Source organism: Bacillus rossius, chromosome 1 (genome assembly GCF_032445375.1).
Source record: "Bacillus rossius redtenbacheri isolate Brsri chromosome 1, Brsri_v3, whole genome shotgun sequence".
NCBI lineage: Eukaryota > Metazoa > Arthropoda > Insecta > Phasmatodea > Bacillidae > Bacillus > Bacillus rossius.
In genome coordinates this window covers 118,579,824-118,602,608 of record NC_086330.1, presented here as the reverse complement: position 1 = coordinate 118,602,608, position 22,785 = coordinate 118,579,824, and the positions used below count along the sequence as shown (strand labels likewise).

Genomic DNA, 22,785 nt, shown 5'->3' with positions numbered 1-22,785 from the left:
CATAAGTTAAGTTTGAGAATGTTGGATGACTGATATGGTAAAACTATGTCGATGGGCATTGCCATGTACATTCAGGAAGAGCTGAGTGTAGCTCAATATTAGAGTAAACAAACAATTAGGGGAGAAAGAGGGTCTGTAACTGGACATTTCTGGACTGCTACCTGGCTTTTGGCAGAGTAGCGTAAATGAAGGAATGACGTATTTGTGAACAAAACAAGTCAGAAAGCTGTAAACAGGAGGGATGGGACAATCAAATCCTCAAATAATATCACCATATCTTTTGTATTCGAAGGATTCTAAATTTGAGGAAAAATATTTGAAGATAAATATTTGAAGAAAAATATAAGAAGAAATAAAGTAAATTAAATAATTCTCTGAAGTTTACTAGGTAAATTTTCGTCATACCTATCTTGTTACCATTTCCGAAGATATTGTACTAGAAACATGTAATTATATAAATAAAATTATATTATGTATTGAATATGGAAACTTGGTTAATGAATAAAACATTTAAAGGGTTAAATGTTTCAAAATCATGGTTAATATTTTTAATTTCTTGTACATTATTTTATTTTGGACCCTTGAGACCTAGATTCGGATTTGAGGAGTATATTCAACGTACTCTTTAGCATTTAATTCAAGATTCGGATTCAATAAAATTGGGATTTGACTCATCACTATTAAACAGCAGTCTCCATTCCTTCTTTATTGAAGAGAAAAAAATTTGGCTCTGCAGCATTTCATAATGGTTTACTAGACCTTATGGGCATTTTATTTCAAACCATCCAAATAAAATTGTAACTGAACACAATTTTTTTGCTTTTTTGAATCATCCCCAATTTCGAAACTCAGAAGTTCTGATTAGATAAGTTAACTTATAATATTTTTGTTTTATAAAGATTCTGATTCTCCAGTAGAATCCCATTAAATCCTTATTGTTTTAATGGTTATAAAATTGTTACATGATATAATTATTGTCTTAAACATATAATTTTTTTGGATATTTAATTTTATGATCACTTTTTAAGTCCTAAAGCTTTTGTTGATTCAAGAAAAATGCAAAATTTATTTAAAGCCTTCCAATTTAATTTTACAGAGTGAGGTAGCACTAAGGTTAAATGCTTGACTGGCATTCAGAAGAAGCTGGGTTGGAATCCCGTTCCACCCATCTTGATTTTGATCTTCCTTGGTTCCCCAAATAGGCCATGGGTCATGCCTTCCTCAATTTTCCATCGTGTACATGGTGGTTGCCCATTTATCATGACCTCGTCATCAATGAGATGTAAAAATAAAAATAAAAGAAACTATTGAGTGTTTACTGTTTTATTTTAATTTTAATGTGCTTTAGATTACCAAAATGATACAGCTATTGGCCATTTATTTTTATGAACAGTGCCTTATTTGCAATAAATGTTATTACCAGGGCACAGGCACCTTGCAGTAGCGAGCAGCTCCAGAAGTACGCCGGCCGAGATGCGACACAAGCCTTTCACGCAGCTGCCCACTCGTTAGCGGCCAAGGAGATGATGCAAGGATTTTTTGTTGGTCACTACGTGGAGCCAGAACAGGAAGTAGCTCAGGTCTGCGTTATTTACTTAATAATAGTGGTTGTTATATTATCCTTTATAAGATTATGGACATTTATTTATTTATTTTTTCTGAAGATTTAAAGATGTCCAGTAATTTTTTTTTTACTTGTGCAAACAATCTTTGTTTGGACTAGATAAGAGATCGTAAAAATAAAATTTTGTTAAAACGTTTCTCAAGTTACTTGAAAAGTTCAACTAAGAACCAAGAAAAGTTTTTGAAAGGATCAAATATTTTTTTTTTGTGGATCAAGGGTGAAATAATTGAAGTTATTATGCAGGTAAACTTCCCAACTGGAAACTTTATTGAGGTACTATTTTTTTGCCTGCAGTTAGCAAGGAAATGTATACAGTTTGAGGAACGTGAACTCGGATGGTGGAGCAACTCTTAGGGGTAAATAATAAGGGAAGCTTTTGTTATCAAATATATTGTGGCGGAGCTCAATGTTCAACCTGCCTAAGTTAAAACTGAAACCTGAAAAATACCTTAACACTACAACTACAAGTAGGGGCAGTACCATCGGTAGAGATAGGTAGTGGGGGAGGTAGGTAGGTGTCTTCCTCTACAGGGATGGTTGTAACATTGCAGAATTCCTGCCGCTACTACCAAGAACATTAAGTTAGCGTTGTTGGTAAACCCAGCATGTGGACTATTAATGCGTAGCAATAAACTGGAACTTTCGCTGGGCGCCAGCCAATCAGGGTGAGCCTTGAGGGGGTGTGATGTCTCTTTCCAGACTTTTAGAGAGAAACACTGTTTTCAGTACTTTCCCTATATGGTCAGGTACTGAATTATGTATTGTGATTGGTCAGTTGTGATTGGTCAGTTGGCCCACGGGGTTGCTTCCATTTTTTTTTGGCTTTGTAAAGTAAGGTAACTGCGGGGTGCCAGTCTGTAGTTGTCACGCGATCGTCGCAACGTGCGGCCGTGCAGCTTGCTAAAAAAATCAAATTTAAAGATGTAAAATTTTCTAAGTGTTTTAAATGTCTTTGTTATTATTCTGGGTTGTGATGACAAAATTATATTCTCTATTCAAACATATATTTAATAGATTAAAACTGTTACCTAAAGTATCAAAACCTTTTATGCATCATACAACAAAATTTAGAAAATTATTTTAAAATCAACTTATTATTGATGATAGAAACAGTTTTAGAATTTTGTTTATTCTGTTTATATAGTTTGTAATGAATATCTAGTTGGAAGACAACTACTGTTTTAGCTACCAAAAAGTTCAGTTCCTTGGAACATTTTAAAAAGAACGATTTTGGACACTTATACAAAACAAATGTGCATTTACCAGCCATCAGTTAATGGTTGTTCAATTATGAATTGTACAAAATTGAGTACTAATTAAAGTTATAAAACCACAGTTAAATACATTTTATGTGTCACTGGTAGTTTTATTTGAAGTAAAGTAATCACAAAAATTTGTTGAAGATATTCTGCCAACATAATGAAGATTTAAATCGTTACCACATCTGCTAACTTAGCAGAAGATTTGAGTTCTTGTCAAGAAATGATTGAGAAGTATTATTGTGAAAAATTGTGTGCATCCAAAATCCAAATCAGGAAATGCTAGTTAGAGCTGGTTTTGACCAGAAGTCCTACACCAACTACATAAATAGAGTGTTTTCAAAAACTACTGAAAGACTTTACATTTATTTGAGATGTATAATTTCTAAAGATGTGCTTACTGCAATGACCTAATTTCATGAAAAAGTTTTCGAAGTTATATTGCCAGAGGTCTACATATCGGCAGAGTGTGCTGTTGTGTCAGAACACGTATGTCGTCCGTCCAAACACATCTATGAACAAAACTATTCGGCGAGAAAGCAAAAAGGCACCACTTTCTTTTCATTTGTAAGGACTATAACCAGGACATTCAAAGGTATTTGTGATGTAAATTTAGAATTATGTAATATTTATTTTCATTGGTAAAAAAGTGCCATTATGTATTTTTTTATACTAGCATCCAAAACATTTAATATTTATTTTATTTTTTTAGCATCTTGTGGACTTTTTTTGTTTGTGTTTTGAGTTCACTAGTCTTTATTGCACTAATTTTATTATTAGATTCCTGTTGCAAAAAGGATCTCAATTTTTTTTGTTCTTTGACTGTGACTGTTAGGAATAATGTGTAATTTTACTTGACCAGAAGATGTTTCATTTAAAGTAAATATTTAATTATCGGTAGGTATATTTGACTCACTGACTTATGTTGGATGGTAGGATAAAATTAAATATGTTGTACATGTTTAGTAGTAAATGCTTGTAAATCGTTGGAATTCAGAATTGTTGTACGCATAGTATCATATTTTGGGGGTAATTATTGTAAATAAGTTTGCATATCTGAATTACATTCGGAAAATGCATGATATTTAATTTAAAATCTAGTTAGCAGGGTTAGATTGTCATCCTCTATGTAATATAACATTGTAATCCTTCTTGGCAGTAAAGTAAACTAAAAAAAAATAATAATGTTGTTGTTCATTTAACTATAGTTGACAATATTATTATGAAAAATATACACACAACTAGTAATCGAAGCTAGTAAAGAAATTGTCACTACAACGTTTGACTATAAATGTTAATAAATTTATATTGTGATGTGTAAGAAAATGTTTCCCTGTATGTTAAAACTCTGTTATAAAAATATTTTATTATCGTGAATAATTAGATACTGGATTGAGAGAGCCGGTATTGGCGGAAGCGTGACGGCCTGGTGCGGGCAGGTGATGGACGCCCACAACGTGACCTCGCCGCTGATGGACCTGGAGAGGAACGTGGCCTTCCTGCTGGGGCTGCACGCTCACTGGCTGGCGCAGAGCACGTCGCTGCAGCCCGCCGAGGAGGAGGCGAGCCGCTGGCTGGACGCAGTGTTCCTGCGCGGCGGCCTGCAGCTGCTGCGGCCGGCCAACCCGTACGAGGAGGAGAAGGGCGAGGCGCGCAGCGCCAGCTCCACGGCCGGCACCACCCCCACCGACCCCGCCACCACCCCCAAGCTGGAGGGGCTGCACCGGCTCAGCCTGGACCGCGCTGCCCCGTTCCTGCAGGCCCTGGCGGAGAGCAGGCCCGCCGTGAGTGTCCTGCCGCCGCCTCTCAGCCTGGGAGCGGCCTCAGCTGAAATCAAACAAACATTTTTGATCTGGTGACTTTGACAATTCATACTGCAAACAAAATTTACTGTGTTAATTTAGCAATTTATTTGCTAAGTTAGCATTGTTTTTTTTTTTACTGTGTGAATAGTCAAAGTTACTGGATGAAATATTTTTTTTTTTTTGCAGCATGAGTCCTGCAAAGAATTTTTCTTCCCCCAAAAGTATAGCATGTTTTATTTAATTTTGAATTGTTGTCAATTAGTAGGTTTATTCATGTTTGTAAAAATTTTTTTGGTAATCACAGTATTTAATAATTTGGTGCCGATTGGGGATTTAAAAAAAAAGGCTTTTCATTCAAAAAGTATGATTCTTTTTTAATTGAGGTTTTTGGATTCATAATGTAATATATAGTGTGTTCTTTAAAATAAAATCATTGTTTATTTTAATTTGGACTGGATTCCTCACTTGAAAGTTGGCCTAGTGTCAGTGTATTTTGAAAGACATCTAGCTTTAAAAGTGACAGCTTCAAGCTCTGAGCACTCCCTGTAAAGCATCAATTTGCACTGCCCCTTGACTAGTGACAAAGGATACAGCATATACCATCCTCTAACCCACAGCTCATGTGACACAACTGCTGTCCACACCACCTAAGCAGCCACCACTAGCCTTCCAGGTTTTGAACCCACTACCCTGGTGGATCATCATCATCATCGCTAGCTCAGCGTCAGTGCCACACCTGGTAGCCCATGCTGAGAACCTAAACCTGGAAACCGAAAATACAGGCGACATACTTATTACAACCACTGAGTGGCACAGAGGCATAAAATATATTATCATGCTCAATATACCCTGTGGGCCAGCAGACATAGCAGGAGAATGCAAGAATATATGCCATTACTTAATATGCATATCAATGAAACCTTAAAAAGTTATGTATGATTTCAGACAGTCTTACAAGCTAATTTGGCAGAAATACCTCTCATCTTAAGCATGAAGCTGGAGAGATGTGGGAGAGGTGGTCTAGAGGAGCTGAAGGTGGTGGCTTTGGTCATACTGTTCCACAGCTGTAATGTTTGCACAGTGTAATAATGCATGCTTGCACAGTTTTTTAAAATAGTGTGGCAACTGTGGTCAGATGTAGTAAACTTAAGTGTCTTGATTTGCCTAGACAGGTTTAGATGCAATGAGGTGAAACTGTCAGCCAGAGTATTGTAGGGCCGCGACGTCTTGGCGTGTCGTTTTGCGGGGAAGCGGGGAAGAGTAAATGAGAGGGGAAGCAGCTGCGCGCGCACATCAGCCGCTATGTGGTTCATAGCAAAAACATCAGGCGCCACGCTCAAAGTCTGAAGTGATCAATGGAGCCCGACGCAGGACATTCAAGATACAATAAAGTAATACATAGTGGGGAGAGGGGAATTATAAGTAGTGTAATCAAGTGTTGTGATGAAGCTGCCAACAAATGTCTGCTAGTACCTCTTGCAAAAGCAACCGAAAGAGCTGCGCGATACACAGTTATAAGCCAAAGATCAGTTTCGCGCATCCGAAAACACAACAGAGAGACGCCAAATAAAAAACAAACAACAACATTATACGTTTTTAAACGCATTCCCCGTAATTTCACCCGCGGTTTGTTTGTTTTGCATTTGGCAATTTTCCAAACTTTCTGCACCGCTTGTTAGAATATTTGTTAGCTACAAGTGTAGCCAATATTGCTACACATTATATTGCATTATATTACATTATATTATATTACGCTATATTACATTACATACATTATACAAACACATACATTATATATTGCATTATATATTTTATTATATATATGATTTTTTGATATATATTAATGTATATTATATTAATATATTATTTATTTACAATTTATATGTTTATATTTACATATATGTAACACTCCTTTATTGACCGTGAAACAGCCTCTCGTGTTTAGTTATTCATTTCAAGCCAAAAAAAAAATGGGAAACGTTTGTTGTCAGTTGATGACTTTGATAGAAGTGCGATCAGAGACACTAGCCACGAATTTTATGCAGTAAAAAAAGTGGTTCCCACAACAAGGAAATTACTGCCAGTTTTGAAAGAAAAAATCGAATGGAGTTGGGGAATGACATCGCTGCGTTAAATACTCAAATAAATGGGTTTTGTGTGGAAAATAAGCCAAAATAAGCGAATACTTCTTCTCGAAAGATCTGACGTTGTTGCTTGGTGATCACAGTACCTGACTCAGATGAAACAGTGCAGGGAGGCTGGGAAGAAGATATTTGACATGGATGAATCCTGGGTTGACACTTATTTAACCTTTCAGAAATATTGGCAAAAGAAAGGTGACTTTGAAGGTGTAATGGCAACAGGAAATGCACAGACTGATAGTTGTAAGCGTTGGTTCTAGGCAGGGCTTCCTTCCCGGAGCCTCTCTTGTTTATAAAGCAAGCACAACAACAGGAAACTATAAAATACGCGAGGATGGTTTGTTATAAATATGGTTTTCGGCCCGCTCGAAATGACTAAAATGGTTCTTTCAGAGTGCTGTTATGGAAAAAATACCAACCCGTGTGCATAAAAGTGGTAAGGTTCTTGAAGTGCGTGAAAGTGAAATGGCGATCGTCTTCACATTTCAGCCAAACCAAATGGAAAAGAAAGCATCAGCGAGGGAGTTACATGCAAGTCTTAATTAATTGTATTTCCTACAGCAACCTACAATTACAAATTTAGTTCTTAACTTTAAAGTATTGTATATGTTTAACTAAGCTGCCCAGTCGAGCAAATGGTGCACTACCTTTAAATAATAAATTACCGTAAAGCATTATCGCATCTTTGTATCATTAAGATCTGCGCTGTGTTGCACCGTACGTGAGATTGTTCCCGACCAATGTTTTCGGAACGGCATGAAGACTTCCAGGCCGTTGCTATCTGCGGAGCAGGCAAGGCGGGAGGTGTCGATTACAAGGTCGCTGAGCTCTAGGGAGTCCACCCGCCAAGACGTCGCGGCCCTACAGTATCTTATTCGCTGATTTAAACGTGGCAAGATAGTTCTGGGTTTTCTTAGTTTGGCAAGGAGACAGCTGGGCCTGGAGAAAATGATTCCTGCATTCTTTGGCTGCAGTCGGCTTGTGTTGGGTGTTCGCAAGATATCCCTCTCTACGTGTCCGAGAGGATGGATACTTGGCTGTTGTACATGCTGCAGGATACCTGCTACCATGTGGTGGCAACATGTAGCAGTAATGCATCCTGCGAGGGGTTACATGTTTTTTTTTTCTTCTGAAATTTGTAATGTCTAAAAAAAATCAACCACGTACAATAGTTATGCCACATATATCGCCAGAACTTAATTTTTGATAACCCTGACATCTGTATAAAAATAACAATACCATCACAGCTACCTATTCAAAAATACAAATTAGCATAGTAAACCTTGAAATTTAGTTAATTTGATTTTACAGGTTTAGGAATGAAATAATAGCTTGCAAAGATGCAGCCCCAAAAAATGGAAAATTAATATAATTTTTTTAAATATAGAAAATAAACATTTTGACTTCAGTCTCTGTCACTCAAATTTGTTGAAAAGCAAGCATGTGTTGTTTAATCATAATATTTAACCAAAACTCATTAGGAAGAGTCAAGTCCATCTAACATTGAACCTGATGTATAGTTATCTTATTAGGCATGTATTTGATCAGTAAATTTTTGACTTTAAAAACTTAGTTATTGTGATTTAGCTACAGGTTGTGTCCACATGTTTGTTGCTTTACAGGATCGATGCGTTCAGGCTTTCCTTGCTATTTTGGAACGTCATAGTAAACATCATCACTTCATGATCCCTGGTGATTTCTCTGCAGAACATCCTGTAGAAGAAGTTGGACGGCTACTTTTAGCTGTACTCGTAAAGCATCATGGCTTAGGATCACAAGTTATAGCACTTGTTGATCAAGGTAAGGTAATATGCAGTGACCTGAAAAAAGGAAGGTTATTTTTTCTCAAAAGCTGTGTTATTTTTCTTAAAATTTGCAACAAAAAGTGAGGTTGTTTTAATTTTATGTGCACTTTTATATGATGGCATTTAATTAAAAAAAAAAATTAAACCATAACATAAATGAAATTCTATTTCGTAATTGTTTTATCTTACTACATTTAAATCTAAAGGTACATAAGAATTCTAACTGTAGTGTTGAATTTAGTCATCAAAAGACAGCATACTAAACACTTCAACATTTCTTTCTTTCAGGTTATATCTTCTGTCTATGACAACTAAGATGTAGTGACTTAGTAATCGTTCACTGTCAACATTGTTCAAAGGTCTACAAACAGCATGCAAGACTGCTAGTGCAAACTGATTGTAATTTATATTCAGAGAAGTCAGCACTTTAAACATATCTATGTGCTTTCATCTTCTTTAAGGGCTTCTTAATTCTTATCATAAAATGATGGGAGTTCGGATTTAGTTTTTTATTAGCGAAATAACATCTTGTGAGACACTTATTTAAATTCTTATTTAAAGTCTTGAATACTGGTGCAGAGGATCATTATTTAACATCATTACCACTACAGTATTTTGCCTGGCGTTCACATGTTTGTCACTTTTTATGTGTTATGCAATGGAATTATGATTTTATTTCTTTTAAACATAACTTGGCAGGTACAGTATTTGCACATTAATATAACGGCATAGGATGCATAAACACAGTCACTTTTAAACTCGTCAGCTTGTTACCTTGCACTAACCACATTTTTTGGCATTATTTATATGGAGCAATTAACATTTAAGACTGGAAATATCGATAACGTTGATAACACCGGCTATGATAAAACCAAAATCTGGCAGTGGATATCTCTATTAGCGCTCGCTCGCACTCTCTCTCTCTCTCTCTCTCTCTCTCTCTCTCTCTTCCTCCCTTTCCAGGGATAAGTGTAATTCCTTGTCATCTGTCAACCTAGACATTTCACAAGCAGAAAAAAAACAGGGGTCAAAACAGGTATAAGTAAAGAAGTTTAGAGGCAGACTGTTTGGTTTTTCATCTAAGCTCGTCCAGCCCTCTGTGGTCATTTCAAAGGTTGTAAAGAAAAATACATCTATCAAAACAGACTTAAGTAATGCAGTTTAGATGCAGAGAGTTGAAGCAGTTGCTCCGTTTTTCGGCACTGTACAGCATTCCTTCCCCTCCTTTCTCCTCCCCTCTCCTCCTTTCCCCTCCCTCTCCAACTTCCCCTTCCTACCCCCCTCTTCCTCTCTTCCCCACCACATCACCACCGCTCTCTGTCGAGTGGTTTCCCGGCCTATATATTGCCCGGCCCCTAGCGTATTCCTCGCAGTCGTTCAGTCTCTGGACTCGAAGGCTGTCACTGCGGCGGTGGCTCTGTGTTCCGGTATGTACTCGGCTGTGAAACTTAACATCTCTATTTAAGTATTTAAGTATTGTTCTTGCTTGCGCGTTGTGGCCGCCCCTTAAGTTTTTTAATTGCTGCCATGTAATGTAATGTATCTTAATTGCCATCAATGTTGGACCCTTCAGGTCATTTTGATTTGAGTTTCTTTTGCTCACGCCGAGTACTGCCCGTAGCATTTTGCAATATTTCTGCGGCTGTATATGGGCATGCCACGATGGCATTGGACACTTCTTGTCAAGCCGCATTATAAGTTCTTTCTTGATTTTGCCTTCAGCCTAGCGGCCCATATTACTTGTTTGCTACTTACAGCGCTTCGCCACCATGTCCGCTTTACTCTTGCATTGTTTTAATTGTGTAAATGATTGTATTTATTCGTGTCCTGCGGGAGCGCATGAGGAGTTGCCCCAATGTTAATTATAAACTGCTATAAACTGTAATTATTTATGTCATGTTCCATTTTCGCTCTAGAGGCATTTTATTATGAATAAAATTGTATTTTTCTAAAGCTTTATATTTCTTTTGCTAAAGCACCAGCTTCCCACTGTCGTTGGGTTTTAGTGTAAAAACCCCCTCCCTGCTTTGTCTTTGTCAGTTGTAATCAAGTCGGCTACAGAGTGTAGTTTTTCAACTAAGCTTTTCCAGCCCTCTGCCTGGCAGGTGACAATACAGTTATGGTTCTCAGTGTTGGGGAGAAGAGTTACAAAACATGAGCACAGTAGGAAATGTAACATTCATTTATTTATGTAGAAATTCATTAAAAAGATGGAAATAATGGAAAAAAAATTTGCATTTTGACTTCAAATCATTATGATTCTGTTGTTTTTCAAGTTTATCATGATCATGATTTTTTCAGTTCCCTAGTAATATGTTCTAATCATGATAAAATCATTTAGTCCATAATTTTTTACATTCATGTGCTGCTTTTCTGCAGAAACAATTTTGCACCAATTTTTCACCCATAGTCATACTTTCAAATAATTGTCATACACTACTTTGAAAAATAATTGGGTATATATCAGGAGCGTACACAGTATTTCATTCCTTGAGGGAAAGCAGGGGATAGAATCTCTTTGTCTGTTTGCTTTCAAATTCTTTCCTTTTGTTGGTGGAAATGATACATTTTTAGGATTGGGGGGAGGGTGGTACATCCCTGCACCTTGTGTATGCTCCTGGTATATATTACAACCACGTATCATGTTGTAGTGAAATTGTATAGGTTATATAAAAGGTACAACCCTCTTTTCCTTTGAAACTTGCAATCCAAGGACTTACTGGACTGAAAAATGAGTACACATTGCCTATGAGTAATTGAGCTTTTACCTGGGGGCAGACCACAGTCCAGAGGAGAAAAGTTAGACAGAGGGAATATAGGTATTGATGCCGCTACTTGATGTACCTTCAACAGAAAATGTTATAACAACAGAAAACAGAGGTAACTTGTCTAATTTCCTCTCGAAGAAATACTGTATTTATCTGAATATAAGACAGTGCGTCAGGTATGCCACTTAAGTCGGGGGCTTCCTGAGCCTCTGCAAAAGCATGACAGATGAAAGAGAATAAAACTTGGAATGAGAGATGAGGGAGAGGGTGCAAATGGAGTTTATCAGCAGGATTCCTTCCACTTCTCTTCACGTTGCATGCTGGGGAAGGCAATCCCTCCCCTCCTCTTTCATTCTCCCAGACAACCACTGCATTCTTTGCTTTCTGAAGGACTGGAGGACAGAAGGACTGCTTTTGAACTGCAGTCATAAAAAAACAAATTTTTTTATAACTCCATATCTGTGTTTCAATGGAGGCCATGTAAATAACTCTACTGACGAAAGTGGAACCAGTAAAGAATTATTAAATATGGAATAAATTTACTAATTTAAATAATTTTCAGGTGCTATATACTAGAATCATGCTTTCCTCTCCATAAAGTCTTTCAGAAACACGTAATAAAAAAGTTTGGGGTCACATTATTTTTAGAATCGTGTTATTTTAAGGTAATTCTATGTATATAAAATAGGATGTTGGTATGTATGTATGACATTGATAAACTCCGAAAACATTTGATCGATAGACATATAAGTGGCACATCAAAGTGCTTTTATATGGAGAAGGTTAATATGCTATCCAATTTTTTTTGTAACTTGTCGCTAGATGGCGCTGCAGTGCATCAATTTCTAAACCATTCAACCGATCACCATGTGTAAACAGAAAATCATAGACATACAAACAGCTATTGTATGTCATTTCTCTATGTCCACCACACTGTCATATAGCACTATCACCCTGTGTTCAGCCCTGGTAATGCCGTGTACTGCAGCTATGAATAACTATTAGTCTTTTATTTGTAGGCAAATTATATTTGTATTACATGCAACTTAACTATCTTTGAACGTCTTATCTGTCAATAAACATTAAATATTTTTGTATCACATGTAACCGAACTATCTTTGGATGTCTTATATGTCAATTATTTATACAATATATATATTTTCCTATAACTCAAGGAACACATAGGGGTCAATCCATATGAAGTGGTCCAAAAAAAAATTTATTGGAAGCTTCATCAATTTTAAAAAAATTGATATTTTGAGCCTTGTTAACATTATGTATTGACAATTTAAAACTGACACAGTTAATTTTTTATTCTCATTAGTTTGATTATGGCAGCAATTTTTTTGTCATGGGGCGCGACAATTTTTACATTTACAAGGGTTCAGCTACATTGCTATATCTTGGCTCTGGTAGGCCATATCATGATGAAATAAAATCTGAGGGGTTAAGCACATTTTAAGCTACAATTCTGATGACAAACCATTTTTTTAAAATCAATCAATCTTGCCAACTTTAAAGGTTGAACTTGTGCCTTAGAATTGCAAAAATTTGCATTTTCATAAATTTTTTTAAGAGTGAAGGCAGTATCTGTTGGGCTTCAAAATATTTATGGATGTGCTTATGTAATAGTAGAGTAAATACAAATTATTTGGAGTGTGAGACTTCAATACTTTTTTTTTTACAATTTTGTAAAAAACAGTTTTTTCAGATTTTTGCTTACTTTACGGCTTAATATCTCTGGTGGGCAGTTATCTAAAAATCTTAAATTTACACACAATTAAGTACTCCATGGTACATAACTCCTGTAAAAATTTAGACTTTGAGATTCAACTGGTTCGGACGTTACAGCCTTGCCAAACTCGTAATTTTTTTTATTTATTTGCATAAATAAAAGCAACCCTAGTAATTTTTTATACGTTCTTAATTATTTTATATATATGCTGTAAGTGCTGTACTAAGTCATAAAAAGTATTACACTAAAGTTTGTTGCCAAAACACATGTATACTATGCACAAAAATATTAATTATAACAGTCATTCTATATCACATTTTTAAACAGACAAATGATTTACGATTTTAATTTGTACCTTATTTCTTGTGTTTGTTAAACAGCATTGAAATTTCTTCAGATAATGATGCTGAAATGTTGTGTGAACGTCCAGTTGCTGTGGATAGCTCTGATGGACTGAGCTTCCTCAACACATTCTTAAGCGGCACCCACACTCTGTCTGCACATGACATCTTAAATGATGTTCTAGGTCCAGCTGGGTTGTAAAATTTTACGTAAATATCATTGTTCACAAAATTAACTTCTTCAATGACTCCTAGCCACCACTGTTCGTCATACACACAGGCGATAATGTCATTGTTCCGAAGATTCATGGGGATGGACTTGGTTGAAACTGGAAGATCCTCATACTCTTCTGATTTGGACGTTGCATAGCATCTCATTATAATCTCGGTGAGAGGAACAAAGCGGTGAAATTTTTGTGTTCCAGGGAGCCGTTGGCAGTTGTCGAACCTAGGTTTCAACTCTTCTTGCCGAGCGGTAATTTCCTCTTCTTTAACATATTATATATATTTGATACCTTTAATAGTCTGTGTACAGTACATATACATATCTTCAGGGGAAATAATGTGATCCTTGACTGTCCTTTGAAGACTTGCCTTTGTTACTTCCCTTTTTGTTGTTCCTCCAACACCATCACATGCATTTTTTCCATGTGATGTTGCGAAGAAATTCCACTCAGCACTAAGACCGAAATCATTCTTGTGGTGACAGACATTAATTAAATTTTTCTTATTTTTGTACTGACTTGATGATCCATCTGAGAAGTAAATTATATGTTGAACCGAAGGAACAGTGTCTTTTAAGTGTTTCATAAGATGAGATTGAAATGTATGCACTGTTGTTGTGTTATGGTCCAAATGATCACTGATTACACAAACACATTGGGTTAGAAGTTTATCGTTTTCTTTGTAATAATACACAAAAGGATGAACAGTTGCTTGGCGATTTACCCAGTGGTAGCTCTGAATCTGGTCTTGGATAACAAATGTAAAGTTTTCTGCGAAGTCTGCAAGAACAATGCACTCTGTTTCGTTAAGTTTCTCCTTCTTCTCTCTCAAATGCTGACTTTGAATCTTTGATATAAAATGATGAGTTTTAAGTGAATCAAGTTTTTCAATAAGGGACAGAAAGAATTCTTCTTTTGGCTGAATAACAGTTATCATTTCAGCTCTTATCTGTTGTGGTCCATTGTTGAAAAATTATGTTGTCTGGGATGGCATCACTTTCTTCAAATTCATCAAACAGAGATACTAGGGCTTCACTTCCTGGACATTTAACACATTTGCCCATCATACACTCGTAACTACTCATATCACAAACGAGTATAGCAAGTAGGTCATTGTAATCTTTCATAAGCTTTGCACCGTCAACCATTAGCTTAACATTCTGATGATAAGTACAAACACAAACATTGTGTGTTCCCGATGATCCGGCTGTGACACACCACTTAGGTCTGAGTTCAATGAATTTTGATCTTCCAATTCTACAGTCTGGATGTTTAGATTTAAATTCCACAAACAATTCATTCAAATTGCAAAGCACCAGCCTCTTCTGCGTTTGACATTTCATGTTATTTATTTTTACAGATAAACAGTCTTTTTTTCCGGGACAAAGACGACTGTATTCATCACTTTCATAGAATTCACGGACTGTAGTAACCACCTCTGATTGAATGCCAAAACCCTTTTTCTTTCCCAACTCTGGTAGAATGCCCTGATCTTTCACTAGGTCTCTTGTCAGTTTTACCAAACGATCAGATACATTGAACTCTTGAGCTATTCTTAGTCGACTCCATGAATTTGGAAGTAAACTAATTATTTTCACTTTCATTTCTTTTCCTGCAATAGCACATTTATCCTTCAGTTTCTTGATTAATTCGTCAAACTCTTCTACAGACTCTTCACTTGCTTCTCTGTTTTCCATCACTTCATCAAAAGATTCCTCAAGATTTCTTTTCAAAACATTTGAAACTTTACTGATCTTGTCAGCTATTGCTTGTGGTCTTTTATCTAAACCCAATTTCCTTATTTTAGATGCTGGCGAAACCCCTAATTGAGTACATACATTGTCTACTTTTCCCAACTTTTCAATCTCTGTAATAAAGTGAATCACATGTGTCCCCTGTTCCATCATTTGCTGTCACAAATATTTTTTTGTAGCATGTAGGACACAAGGACTTACCAGGGACAAGCAGTAAATTGTAGTTTGTTTTTTTATACATGTGTTCAGGAAGTATTTCCCTAAGTCCTTTTGTGATTGCCTTTTTATGTATTTGTAAAGGATCACTGCAATACCGGCCAAATATATGGTGATATTTAATAAGATACTTAATCTCATGGTACTTACATACAGACTTGACATCACTAGAAACTCTGGTAAATATTAGCTGTTGCTGTTCTAAACTAAACACACAGATTTTCTTCAATTCCTGTTGCACTGAACCATAAACACATTTGTGGCATTGTTCATTTGTTAAATGTCCTATTGAACACTCTTTCTCCATACCGAAAAACAAAAAACCTTCATGGAAACACAAACCATCTTTCCTATACCAGAGCTGCTGGCAGACTAACAGGATGGAACAAATACCAGACCATACTAGAGCAAGTCCGTGCCTGTTAAGACCTGCACACTCCAAACAGTGGTAAACATCTCAGGCATATTTTTTTAATGTTCTTAGTCGGAGAACTCTTTTCAATTGCATAGTAAATGCCAATTTTAGGGTATTAAGATTTTTAAAAATATAATTAGAATTTATTATAGTTTCATTGTTGCAAAAAAAAAGCAATTTTACACAAGTTTGGCAAGGCTGTAACTACCGAACCAGTTGAATCTCAAAGTCTAAATTTTTACAGGAGTTATGTACCATGGAGTACTTAATTGTGTGTAAATTTAAGATTTTTAGATAACTGCCCACCAGAGATATTAAGCCGTAAAGTAAGCAAAAATCTGAAAAAACTGGTTTTTACAAAATTGTAAAAAAAAAAGTATTGAAGTCTCACACTCCAAATAATTTGTATTTACTCTACTATTACATAAGCACATCCATAAATATTTTGAAGCCCAACAGATACTGCCTTCACTCTTAAAAAAATTTATGAAAATGCAAATTTTTGCAATTCTAAGGCACAAGTTCAACCTTTAAAGTTGGCAAGATTGAGTGATGTTAAAAAAATGGTTTGTCATCAGAATTGTAGCTTAAAATGTGCTTAACCCCTCAGATTTTGTTTCATAATGATATGGCCTACCAGAGCCAAGATATAGCAATGTAGCTGAACCCTTGTAAATGTAAAAATTGTCGTGCCCCATGACAAAAAAATGGCTGCCATAATCAAACTAGTGAGAATAAAAATTCAACTGTGTCAGTTTTAAACTGTCAATACATAATGTTAACAAGGCTCAAATTATGAATTTTTTTAAAAATAGTCGAGCAACCAGAGCTGGACCACTTGATATGGACTGACCCATAGCAACAAATTACTGATTGTGACTGTGATTAGTAATTGGTGAGTAAGTTTCATAATAACAAATAGTGATTGCAAATTTAATTTTTTATATATATATATATATATATATATATATATATATATACATACACATACATACATATATATATATATATACACACACACACACACACATACACACACACACACACACACACATACACACACACATACATACACACACACACACACACATACACACACACACACACACACATACACACACACACACACACACACACACACATATATATATATATATACATACACACACACACACACACACACACACACAAATCAATGTTGGTATATATGTTTTTAAACTCTGACACAGTTTGACTGATCACCATGAAAGTTGGCATATTGAAGTGTGTTCAATGGAGAATATTTTGACACCATCCATTTTGCTATAACTCGCCACCAAATAGTGCTGTAGCGCATCAGTTTTGTGCCGGAAATTAGGCATTTCGACACCCTTTTAAATTTTTACTATAATTTTAAATTAATTTAATAAATTTTATTTTTCTAATTTTATTTGGTTACAAGGGGAGGATATACTTTTTGTTAGGCCGGTGTACGCCTCGTGTTTAAACTTTGTGCCAGTAGTCTGAAGCACCTTTCCCAGTGATGTATCTGATATTTTGCAGATCTAATACTTGGCTGGCAACCAGCTTAAAATTTCTCTCACCTGCAGTCACGTCCCGAGTTTGTAATATTATTTCTCTTCATGACCAAAACTGCATAGAGCAGCTTCTGGGCTGCAAGCGGCTACTTCTCAGAGACCTGCTGAGAGTAGTAAGTCTTGTCACGAACGGGTATCCCATGGACGGTTGTTTCCAGCTACGTTGCGCCTTTGGTTTCCCCCACCCTTCCCCCTTAGACCTGAGAAATCCAGGAGCAGTGACCTGACATGAACTTAGCCAAGACGATGGCCTATTTCAAGGACCTTCTCCCTGGTCCTAAAGAGACCTCTGCGACACCTAGCGGCAGAAAAAAGCAACTTCATCCAAGGTGACCAGCGAGCTGAGACTACGCTCGTGACACCTGGCGGCGAGTCAGTTCACCGCCTCCGTTAGTTCCCCTTTACGCCGCCAGAGCGCAGCGCCGCTACGCCTGATGGCCCTATGCTTCTTCCTCGCGACCTGTAGAAGTCGATTGTTTGTTGCTTCCTGTACCTGCCGGTAGAGACCGCAGCAGTCGCTCTTTGGCGCGAACTACTAAGTCGTGCGTACAACCACTCGGGCACCTTCGGAAATTTTCGGCCTAGAACCGAACCTTCCCCCTCCTTTGACCTAGGGCCTCACCGCCCGATTTAATTAGGAGCTTTGTCCGCCATTGCGGCACTCAGTCCTCTGACCTCGGCTACTGACCACGTCTTCTCGGCGTCCTCTGCGCTAGGAGGCTTTTCGCGGGAATTGTGAATTTGTGTGCAGAATAGATGTAGTCAGTTGCTCTAAGGTATGTGATCCCATTTGTACAGTAGTCGGTCAGTAGTAGTAATTAGTTCAAGTCATGTCTCTAATTTTAAAGTTTTAGTATTTTTTTAATTTTTTTTCTAAATTTGTGGTTTCGTTCGCGCATCCGCGACTTCTCGGTCCGCGGCATCCTGATGTCGGCGCGAGACACCTAGTGAGCTCCGAACTCTACACCCTGTTTGGTGAGAGTAATCCGGCCTTTTCCTCCACATTACCGTTTGTTGGCCTTTTGCGCCGACGGTGTATGACTGTCTGGAAGCAGGTCTAATTCGTTTTGAATTTGACTTGGGTTTCAGACAGGGTCGAAGTGCTGGAGAGAGAAATTGCTCCCAGCTCGTGGTCCTGCACCTCCATTGCGGGTCACGTTAGAAGAGATGTTTCCGCGACCCGACGTTATATTTTGAAGACCCGGGTGGTAATGTAAAATCAACACCACCCCCCCCCCCCCCCCCCCACCTTTCTAGCTACGAACTACATTAATCGAATGAATAGCCGACCAGCGAACAGTGCTTTCCTCAAGAACATGTAGAATGAATAAAACTAATTATCGATGTAATCATTGGACGAATCAAATTTTGGTGTGATACTTATAAATTTTTGTTTATGTAATTGTTTGTTGTTAAAGTTGAGTATGTGTTGTTATAATAATAACGGGCCGGCCCATTCTCAAAAAACTTAAATATATTGTTAATGTCATTAAATGGGAAACTTACAAATGCCAAATCAAATGGAACACAGAATTCATTATTTACATTTTTAAATAAAACATGGAACCTATAGACCAAGCTTCTTGTGTAGTGTTAATTTATTTATGATATACCTTCTTCCCTTAAACGATCCATCAGCTCCCAAGTTGCTTGTGTCAGGGAGTTCCAAATTGTCTTGTTCTCTACCTCGTGCCACCTCTGGTCAATAACTTTATTTTTCTTATTATTCTTACCCAGCAAGTTTCCAAGGCTCTTTTTAATTAATTTAAAATAATTTAATTTTGAGGCAAGAGGGGCGTTACAGTTTCTATTCCATTCAACTGATCGCGATGCAAATTGGTGTATTGTGTTTTTTACTGTCCTTAATCCTCAATAATAACAAATAGTGATTGTGAGTGTGATTAATATTTGGTGAGTGAGTTAAAAATTGAATACCATTTCAAACATTTTATAGATTGTAGATTACATACAAACCATCCATTTTAGATACATAAAGGTAAATAAATAAACACTGCCAAGACAACTTCTGCCGGGTTCTGCTAGTATGGCATATAAGTACTGGATCCCTAGTATTCACAGATACATATTCCTTTATAGAGCAAAAATATTTTCGTGAATGGTTTACCACAGCTTTCAGATCAGAAATATTTTATTAGATGGTCTACAACATGTGTACTAATGCAGTTGAATTTCCTATGACTGATGGTGCATTAGCCGGTGCCTCAATGTGAGGGTTTATGATTAATTTCCTGCTGTACCACCGCTGGAAAATGTTCCATTCAGTGTCAAAATTTGTCTCTGTGAGAGGAAGAGACTATATCAAGGACATGGCTCTCCAGTTAGTGACAACTTCAAATAAGAAAGAGGCTTCAATTGGTGAGCGATTGCCGATTGGTGTTTTGTTACAAGAGTCTAAAATGGTTGGAGTAGTTAACCAGGACCTTATATCACCACAAAAGAATGGAAGTCTAATGATTGGTAGTTATACTATGGGTCATGATTTGAGAATGATGAAGTTTGTGAACTGATCAGTTGTAGATTTGTCAAAGAGTCAACTGTTGATCTACCTGTAATACATATCAGAGATAATCAAACACATCTAGTCTCATGTTATGCTCTTCTGTTTCAAGTCAACCCTCTAAGCAGAGTTGGTGACAGAAGATGGTTTTTTGTTTAAACTAAATCACTCCAAAGATGATTTTTGCTGTGATCTGCAAGTCCTGACGGCCTTTTCATTTGAATTTATGCCCTCGCCAGCCTCAACTGAACAGCTGTCAGTTCTGACATGATGGCCTACAAGTTTGAGAGATCAGGGTACTCTGTTGCTTTTTGTTTTGAATCCTTCTACCCTTTCATAGAGAGTTATTCACTATCACGCACACACAAAAATCAAAATTATTTACATAAACAATGGTCATATGACCCACATTAGCATTCTATTGATTAGGGGAAGCACATCATTGCCAGATTTAGACTGTCTTTTTTTTTTTGATGAAGCAATTTTAATATTCTGGCTATAGTTTTTTCTTTTTTGCTTTCAATTAACAATGACAGCGTCACATATTTTGCATTTCTCATTTCTTCGACGCCTAAAATATATTTGTGCAGATAACTGAACTGACACACACGCACATGCACACCAATACCCACACATACAAATTGACTGTTCCGCAGTTGTTTCATTACATGTGTAATCCCAAACAAACAGTTTGTTATGTTACCATGTTACCATGTTACCATGTTATCATGATCGATCCAGCCCTAGGACCATACTGTTTTGCAGTGACATAAAGTTTAACTTCATGCAAAAATTGGTGGAAATTTTCAACACCCAATAAGAAAATGTTTTTAGGTTGCCATCTTGTTTTTGGCTGATTTTTTACTAGAGAAAATCAATAATACAAATTTTGAGGGAAAATCTAAAGCTTTGTCTTTCAAACATCAGCATTGCACAAATAAAAATACCTTGACGTCCTGACCGTGCTCAAAAAACATACAAATAGTACAAGAACTGTACAAAATGATTATTTGAGGTCACCAAAAGAGTGATTACCTAAATTCATATTGGCTATCCCCATCCATATCTACCATGTTTTCCATGTGTGAAAATATACCCTGGACATAAAACATAGAACTATTTATTTAGATATATATCCTGTTATGTACAGGTAATGTATTTTCTTTTATTTCTTTTCTTTTTTTTAGAATTGGATAGTAGTGAAAATTCAGTGAAGCTGCCAAAGCAGTTAGTGGACATTGTGCGTACAGTTCACCAGACAAAGTGGAGTTTAATCAAAATGAGACAAGAGCTAAGCAGGTCCTACAAAGAAGTGTGTACTCCAGTTATGGACAAATGCAGGTGAGGAAAGGTGTTTTAATTATTATAGAATTAAAAAAAAAATGCACTTTGGAGTTGCTAGCTTTTCTAAAGAAAATTATAATTTTGTAAGGTTAAAATTCATGGGCACAGGTGTGATGCTTCATATCAGTAAGTTCTTTCAAACACTTAGGCCAATGGCTCTTAAGGGTCCCACCTACCTGGGCGCACACATGGTGTGCAGAGCTTCAGAAAAAAACATGCAATGAGTTGTTCTGTTGGTTATATTTCATTGTTAAACTGTATTTTTAGAAGAGTGAAAATGGCTATTTTTATGGTGTTTTTGGAATAAATTGTAGGCTTGAAATATCTGTTACAGAATCTTAAAACCACTCAAGGGACTTGAATTACACATTTATCTTAATTTCTCTGCCATGTAATGTTATTGTCACCATGCGGATATCATAGTTACCCTATGCATGACAAGAAGACTGCACACCAGTTAAGCGCTTTGTGCTTAGTGCCGATACAGCATTGGATGCACCAACAAGCATTGCCTTATCATCCCACCTTATTAATACAAATTCACTTCTGACTAGGTGAGCCCCTTAATTTCACTTCTGAAGAAATGTAATTCAGTGGCAGGTACCAGGCAATTAGTCATGCCACTCAGTCACTTTTGAATGTATTTCCACAGTATAATTTAAAATCAAATGAAGAAACACTGCTAGATGATATCCAAAATGAATGGAACAGTTTCGTTCAGGTAACTACGGTGGTTTTGTGGTCAGATCACTTGCCTCCCACCAAGGCAATTCGGGTTCGTTTTGACGGAGTTGAATCCAGATATTTCACGAGTGGGAAATTTGGTGGACGTTGCTGTGGTTGTAGGGTTTTTTCGGAGTATCCAGTTTCCCTTACCCATTCATTCCATCTATGCTCCATCGACCATTAGCATCTGATCATGTTTCATTGCCTGTAATGACCCTGATTTGATGAGACATTAAGCTTGATCGATTCCATTCTAGTTTCCTTTAGAATCATGATAATGAGACACATCGTCTCAAGTCCTCACTGTGCCGACTCTGTTGCTCTTGCTCTGTTTAAGTGTTTCGTGTACAATATTGCGATCCTTGCCACCAATATTAATTCATGAGTGATCTGTTTAACCTTCGTCACCAATCATTACCACTTAACCCCTCTTATGCTAAAGTAGCTCACATAACAGCAGTAAATGATTTGATCACAAGTGGTTGGTTTTATTTTTGTGTGCATCTTTTTGTCAAAAATATTTATTGAAGTGA

General features: G+C 36.8%; 1 protein-coding gene across 2 annotated transcripts in view; it reads left to right on the top strand.

Moving 5' to 3' along the window:
* Positions 1–22,785, top strand: part of LOC134543153 (E3 ubiquitin-protein ligase HERC2) — a 374,433-nt gene that overhangs the window by 112,387 nt on the left and 239,261 nt on the right. For both annotated transcript variants that reach the window (XM_063388026.1, XM_063388017.1), the window contains exons 23-26: positions 1,424–1,580; positions 4,323–4,667; positions 8,452–8,629; positions 21,370–21,523. In XM_063388026.1, coding sequence (XP_063244096.1) covers positions 1,424–1,580; positions 4,323–4,667; positions 8,452–8,629; positions 21,370–21,523 — 834 coding nt within the window. The remainder of the gene's footprint in view (positions 1–1,423; positions 1,581–4,322; positions 4,668–8,451; positions 8,630–21,369; positions 21,524–22,785) is intronic.